We start from the raw sequence: 7,465 nt of genomic DNA, 5'->3' as shown, positions 1-7,465 counted from the left end.
CAACGCCTGGCACAACAGGGTTTTTTTGTTTTGTTTTGTTTTTTTATGAAATATTTTTCTGACATGTCTAAACACTTTATTATAAAAATATATAAATAGCTTCTGAGTCCTGGTAAAGTTAATAACATTTTTTAAAAATGTAGTTCATCTCCTTAGCGCTCCAGGTATGAATTCAGTGCTTTCTGGTGGACCTGTCAGAACTTGCAGAGCTCAGGTTGTTGCCTTTTCTGGAGGCCTAATTTCACTGGGAGAAGCCTGTGCTTGTTGAGAGCTAATCAATTCTTAGAAATCCCTGGGCCATTCATTCACAGGTGTCCAACCACATTAGCTTCTGAAGAGGCTGGATGATGTTCTTGCGTTGTAGAGCATACTGACCCACGTGACTGCCATCCTGAGCTGTGGGATATGCCTACATTTTGTTAGGTCACTCTCAGAAGAGGGCAAAGCTCTTAGCCAGGTATGATGGTACATGCCTGTAGCCTTAGCATTTGGGAGGTGGAGGCAGGATTAGCCATTTAAAGCCAGCTTTAGCAGCATAGCAAGTTTGAGGCCACCTGGGCTACATGAAACCTGGTCTTAAAAAGTTAACAAAAGCCATTTGGTGGTGGCTCACACTTTTAATCCCAGCACTTGGGAGGCAGAGGCAGGCGATCTCTGTGAGTTCAAGGCCAGCCTGGTCTACAGAGTGAGTTCCAGAACAGCCAGGGCTACATAGAGAAACCATGTCTTGAAAACACACTCAAAAAAAAAAAAAAAGTCAGAGGCCTTTATATAAGTCCACTCGTGTCCTTTACAGGAGTTGCCCCAAGGAAAGCAGATGAGCCAGGTGCAGCCATGCACGTCCATGTTGCCTGTGGATGGGAGCCAGCAGGAGGGCCACTGCATGTCCAGGCTAGTCAGGGCTACACAGCAAGACCCTGACTCAAAGACAGAAAGATGGCAGATTCTAGCTTGTACCTCATACCCCTGCACTTCCCTTTGTGTTTAATGACAGTAGAAGGCCCTTGGGTCAGGAGTGACATTTTGTTGAAACAATTTTGTATAAATATTAGAAAAGGTCTTCGGAAGGAAGCAGCGAGTCTACTGCTATTTGTCATTCGCCTCCAGTGCAGAAGCCAGAGTGTAGAGAGGCACGGCTTATACCTGGGAGCCCCACACCCACTCTTCACAGACTGATTCACTGTTGGCTGCAGTGTTGACCATTCTGGTACAGTGGTGCAGCAGTTGGCATGGCTCACACTGTCCATGCAGTCTCACAGCAGGTCTGATAAACCCTGTACAAGTGTCGATTAAAAGACTTCAATGTAAGTATCAATTCCCCCTGCTGTCTAATACAGTAGAGTTAGATTATAGGCATTTTTATTAAGTCCTTACCATTCAATAAAATATGTTTTCTACCGTGAGTTTTAATATTTTAAATTAGTAAGTCTTGGCAATTTAAATTTCTAACTCATTGATTACAGTTACTGTAGGTCTTCTAGATGACTGCCTCAGTGGTGTAGCTATAGCCATGCACAGTGAGCACTGTAGTAAAGAAAGACTCTCATTGTTTTCATGGACAGTAGTGACCACAATGCCCAGATGCCCACAGTTTTACAGTGGTGCTTTGTGGAGTGCTAAGGGTCCTGTTAGAATCACAGTGGTAACTGTCTTTTTAATATTAGGGGGATGTTGAGTGAATTAGTATAAACATCATTGTTGGCAAACTGACATTCCTGAAAACCGCTGTAAAATGTTTTTATATCCTGATGAATATATTATGAGTTTACTCATAATATATTATCATGTACTTCATTTTGATACAGTTAACTAACCCATAAATTGCTGTTAGCTTATCAGTGTTAATCTGTGTTCATAGACACTTTTCACAAGTTTTTAAAGCTCCAATAAAAATGATCTATTTTCTCTACTGTTGTTGACAGAAGAGCTGGCAGCTCCTCTGGGCCCTGTGTTTACCTGCCAAGCACAATCTGATTCGGCTGACTGCTAAAGTCGGATCTCACAGTCTAATGTATTGTGTGTGTGTGTGCGAGAGAGAGAGAGAGAGAGAGAGAGAGAGAGAGAGAGAGAGGGGAGGGGGGAGGTGGCTGTGGAAGTTGGATATCCAATCTAAAGTGTACACTGTCTCTTTGTGCGCTCACTCACAAAGTGACAAATACACCCAAACACACACACTCACTCTGATCTGGCTGACTTTAGAAGTCAGACCCCTCACAGTCTTAAGGTGTGCACTGTGTGTGTGTCTAGAGGCCAGAGGTGAGCCTTAGGCGTTGTTTCTCAGGAGCCAACCGCCTTTTATTTCTACGACAGGGTCTCTCACCAGCCTGGAACATGTCAAAGTAGGTAAGCTGGCCAGCAAGGCCAAGACTCTATCTCTGCCTCCTTCATGTGGATACCTGGCTTCTCATGTGGGTGCTGGGGCTCACACTCAGGTCCTCCTCTAGCTGAGCCATCTCCCCAGCCTCTTGCTGGCCAAGTCTTAAATGCAAAGGGAAACTGAAGAGTAATGATAGTCTAGGTTTTGTTTGTTTTTGGTTTTTCGAGACAGGGTTTCTCTGTGTAGCTTTGGAGCCTATCCTGGCACTCACTCTGGAGACCAGGCTGGCCTCGAACTCAGAGATTTGCTTGCCTCTGCCTCCGAGTGTTGGGATTAAAGGCGTGCGCCACCACCGCCCAGCGGATAGTCTAGGTTTTACTGCACCCTTTGCCATCAAGACAATAGGCATGCTCAAAACCTTGTCTTTTGGGATTTAGCATCTGCTAACTTTTAATCCTTTGTTTAAAAAAAAAAAAGTTCTAAGGCATTGAGTCCTTTGTACTTTGTACCTGTAAGCTGTAATAAATTATATTTGCACATCTGTGTTGGGCTTTGTGGTAAATGAGTAGTAGAAGCCAGCCTGTCACCCCTGAACTGTCCCATTACCTTCGCAGCCTCTGTCAGTAAGGATGGAGGTCAGAGGCAAGTGACAAATACACCCAAACAGAGTAATGTTCAACAAAGCCTGAAAGAGGAAAGGGAGAAACGGGTAAATTAACTCAACAGGACAAACAGCAACAGAACTTCTCAAAGCCCTTCAGTTTCCAGAATGGTTTTTATTACAGTCCATGCTGTGTACAACACGTGACAAGAGACACGCAAGCCTGAAACATGCACTCCTGGCGTCCTCCAGAGCACTGTCAAGTCTTCATGTACTTAGAAAAATACTCACTAAAACAGTCACGGCTCTTCTCAAACATTTTTAAAATGTATTGGCAAGAACAAAGTCTAAGAAAATAAAAAAGAATCTGAACTGTATGTCAAAACTGTCCAAGGTTGTACATAAAAGTCTAGCATAGGAAAACCTTGTAGAGTAAGCTGAAGGGTTGCAAAGGTTCCCCATGTATGCTGAGGACACCCTATGAAACCACTGACTCAAGAAAAGGGACATATGTGCTCATGATTTCAGCATAGGGAAAACCCCTGGGATCACCTTTCCCAGTCAGCAGCCAGTCAGCTTGAGACTGTTGTTCCACTCTGCTCATCTGCACTGCATAGGCCAAACCTGCTCCTGTCACCTCATACTTTTCTCTGTCTTCTTAAATCACAGGCATGCTGAGGAGAGGTAATACACGCTGGGTTCGTTTTTTTTTTTTTTTTTTTTTTGCCATTTTATTATTTAATTAAACTCCTGCATTAGGATTTAGGTATTTTGTGACTCCTTCTATTTTTAGAAGTTAGTGTAACTACAGACAGTAAACTGAGTGACAGAGCATTTTAAATGTTTCTGTGATTAACCTTGCTTTGAAAAATGAATCTAAAAATCAGAAGTGTTTGTGGAAAAGATTAGATAACAAAGAGTCATACTCCAGGACAGCTGCGTGCTATTCTTTGCCTTGCCGTGGATCAAGGTTGTCCCACTGACTTTTTTCACATAAACTGACCTTGAACAAGGCAGCTGCAGGCACTTGGCCTGGTGGCCCAATTCTGATCAGTCCATGTACCAGATGGAGGTGTTTCAGGGGTAAACAGCTGAGCAAGAGTGAAAGCACTCCCCAGCTCTTGACAACACTGAGAATGGACAGCATTTGAGGGCACATGGAGGAAGAGTCTTCCTTAGGCCCTGTCAGAGCACAGCCTCCCAGCACTCGCCCAGGCCCAGGACCGCATCTGCAACTCTGATAACGGTTCTTACAGAAAGCCATAAGTTCGGAATTGGAAACTTTCCTGGTGTTTTAGTTCCCTGGTCCTGTTCTCTAAAGGACACTAAATTTTTCCAAGAAAACAATACTTTTCATTAGTATGTTGGCTTTAGGGTGGAGTGAGTCTTTGTGCCCACAGCTTTTGCCTCTCTTGTGGCTCTAGGTCTTCCCTGTGAAAACTCAGTGAGTGGTCAGCTAACAGGGCCTCTTAACCTGTCAACCACAGCCAGAGAAGCACATGCTAAAAGCTCTGTGGACAAGCTGGTCCTCAGGCGTAGTGGCTGCACTAAGATCAGTGACTTTTTAAAGCTGCACTACAGATTTACAGCACTCTTGCTTGCCTTCAGATCCAAAAGCATAAGATGCACTGCACCGGCCACAGGCAGCCTCATTCTGCTTCAGGGCCTGAGGCACACGGAGGCATAGCACTCTGGTGGACCTTTTCTTTTAAGACAGCCTGCTTTTTGAGTTCACGGTTTTCCCCAGCACTTCCTAAAGCCATGAAGTGGTGCCTGAAAACAAGCTACTGGGAAATAGTCCATCATCACATTTGCCTTAATGTAAGACAGCAGAACACATGAACAACCGTGAGCCCCTCAGAGTCAGGGCTAACAAAAACGGGAACGAACAGTCAGCTCCCAATGTCTGCTTTTTCAAGCGCCTTTCTGCCAGAGGTCTTCGGCGCTGCTGGGTTTTCGTGAGTGTGTGGCCTCTTGTGCTTTTTGCTGCATTTGGAAAACCTTAAATGTTAGCAGCAGAACATGGACTAGAGCTGTTAGCATGCCTGTTTTGAAAGAGGAAAACCTGCAGTCAGCAGATGCCTTAAGTGACTCCAGTATCCTAATGTGTTGCCCCTTATTGCCAGAATTGCAGTACCTTTTGCTAAAACGTTTGCATGTGGCACCTTAAATCTCATCTCATATGTGCACCAGGAAAAAACAAAACAACCAAACCCGCCAAACCATCAAGATCCCTATAAGAAACACTAGGAAAACAATACAAATAGAATATAAAAAACTCATTAAGATTGCATATCTGATGCCAAAATGTTGAGGTAATATCAACTGCTAAAAAAACCCACCATCTTTGCTTGTTATTGCTGAGAAGACGGTAACACTGACTGCGTTACAAAGACTGGGAGAGAACTCCAGAAGTTGACTACAGCTGAGGCAAAGCGTCCAAAGCAAGCTAACAGTCGGCAAATGGAAAAATAGACTACAGTGTTGTCCTTGAGATCCTGAGTGTGGCAGACAGTCAACCCAGGGGCCTGTCCATCACTTCAGCCCAGCCATGCCTGTTGCCCGGTGAGTTTTTTCAAAGCTCACCATTTCCACCCACTCAGACTCTGTTTGCCGGTAAGTCCTTCAAAATCAAAACTCCACAAGTTCTTCAAGAATAGTTGCAGGTCCTCCTGAAGCTGCTGGGTAAAGTGCAGAAAAGAGCACCATGGAAGCCTCACCAGCTGGCGTGGCTAGATCCGGATCTGATAGCCCACTTCGTTCAGAGTGCTGAGGTCAGCCACCTTCTTCTCAGGTAGAGCAGGCCTAAGAGTAAAGGCAGAAGGACGGTGGAGAGAGACCCACACAGGAATGAAGCTTCTCAGGGGCCTGATACTCACCTGCTTCTGGTATCAAATGAACCTTTTAAACTTGAATTAACATTAACTTTAAAAAATCTTGCAAATAAACATCATGGCAAAATTAATCAGGCTCTACTTTTTTGAGACAAGTTTTCACTACGTTTCCCAGGGTAGCCCTGAACTATCCATCCTACCAGAATCTTCCATGTTCTGAGATTGTAGATACACAGCACCATGCTCAGCACTACAACTTTTGAAACCCTGTATCTCTCAGATCCTCACAAAGTCACACTACAGGACTAAGCCAAAATCTCTTGGCAACAGTGAGCCAGGGGATCACAAGGGGACTTAGGTTCTGGTGGGCATTCTCAGTTACCCTTGGGAGATGCTTCTACTCTAGGCTTGAATGTGTAAAATCAAGGTGTGTTGGCAAACACCTTTAATCCCAGCACTTGAGAGGCAGAGGCAGGCAGATCTCTGAGTTTGAGGCCAGCCTGGTCTACAGAGTGAGTATCAGGACAGCCAGAGCTACACAGAGAAACCCCTTCTTTAAAAAAATAAAAATACAAAGCATATCTCTTGGAATTCTGAAACCACATGCCATGGCAGAAAATCACTCAATGGCAAAGCATCTTTGCTAAGACACTCCTAAAGCACCTGGCACTAAAACTGAACACTAGCTTAAGGTGCTGGCGGCTTTCCAGGATGACACTGTGTAAGCATCTGACAGCTTCCATTTTCTTTTCTTTTTTTACAGATTTATTTATTTATGTTTATTGGCATGTTGTCTGCAGGTACATTTACACACCCGAAGAGTACAGTTATAGACAGTTGTGAGCTGCCATGTGGGTGCTGGGAATTGAACTCAGGACCTCTGAAAAAATAGCCAGGGCTCTTGCCCACTGAGCCATCTCTCCAGTCCCCCATCTTCCATGTTCTGATGAGCCCCTTGTCACCTTGGGTTGATGTGACCAAAACTTAAGTGTGACTTTAGGATGCTGGTGAGTTCCCCTTCAGGGTTTTTCTATTTTCCTAAGAGCATCAAAGAGATGACAAAGATGGCAGTCGAACCTTGACCTTAAGTGCTAACAAGTGAAAATTCAAGTGTCAGAAAGTCCTTAACCCTTTGAAAGATTTCCGTATAACAAACTGTTTCCTCTTTACAGGAAAGCAGTGCAGCTCACTAAGAGTGAGCAGCGGGCTCCATTAGCTTAGCAGCTTTTGTCTCTGAGAAGGCCTTGACCATCCTAAACCATTCTCCTGTCAGGCAAACGGCCACTGAACACACCTTTGTATGTTCACTTTGTGTTTGAGATGAATGTCCATGAGTTAGCAGGCAGCACTTGAACTTGGAACCCTCCTGCCTCAGCCTCTCAAGTAGCCGCTAAGAGATTCTGACATCTTGACCTGTGATCATTCTCTCTGAAGCAACTTCACAGTGGTCAAGAAATCTTCCAACTTGCTACCTGACCTGACTAAAGAACTTGTATCTTAGTCACCTCTGTCGCAAGGGTCCATGCCACATTAGTGTCTGTTCTCCAGGTTCCTGGGACACTCACAATGATAAGCACAGTAGGAATGGAAATGTGTGTGCAGACCTCATCAGCTTTCCCACGAGCTCAAGGCCTTCAGGGTGATGGCTTCTTTTGGTCCAGTCATGCTCTAGACATCAGCTGCTTTAAACAGAACCACTGCCTACAAGCCTCG

At 44.6% G+C, this 7,465-nt stretch overlaps 1 protein-coding gene across 13 annotated transcripts in view; it reads right to left on the bottom strand.

Annotated features, from left to right (window-relative positions):
- Vash2 (vasohibin 2) overlaps positions 1 to 7,465 on the bottom strand; it is a 42,516-nt gene that overhangs the window by 4,310 nt on the left and 30,741 nt on the right. For 8 of the 13 annotated variants that reach the window (XM_035445477.1, XM_027418701.2, XM_027418703.2 and 5 more), the window contains one exon: positions 3,074 to 5,723. In XM_035445477.1, the coding sequence (XP_035301368.1) occupies positions 5,651 to 5,723 (73 nt within the window). In that variant the 3' untranslated portion in view covers positions 3,074 to 5,650. Of the gene's footprint in view, positions 1 to 1,342; positions 3,003 to 3,073; positions 5,724 to 7,465 lie in introns of those variants that run through there. The other 5 variants (XR_004770239.1, XR_004770242.1, XR_004770241.1 and 2 more) reach the window with 2 other exon arrangements.

Source organism: Cricetulus griseus, chromosome 5, assembly GCF_003668045.3.
Source record: "Cricetulus griseus strain 17A/GY chromosome 5, alternate assembly CriGri-PICRH-1.0, whole genome shotgun sequence".
In the NCBI taxonomy this organism is placed as follows: Eukaryota; Metazoa; Chordata; class Mammalia; order Rodentia; family Cricetidae; genus Cricetulus; species Cricetulus griseus.
Note: the sequence above shows the minus strand (reverse complement) of the source record. Positions and strands in the feature narration are given on the sequence as shown.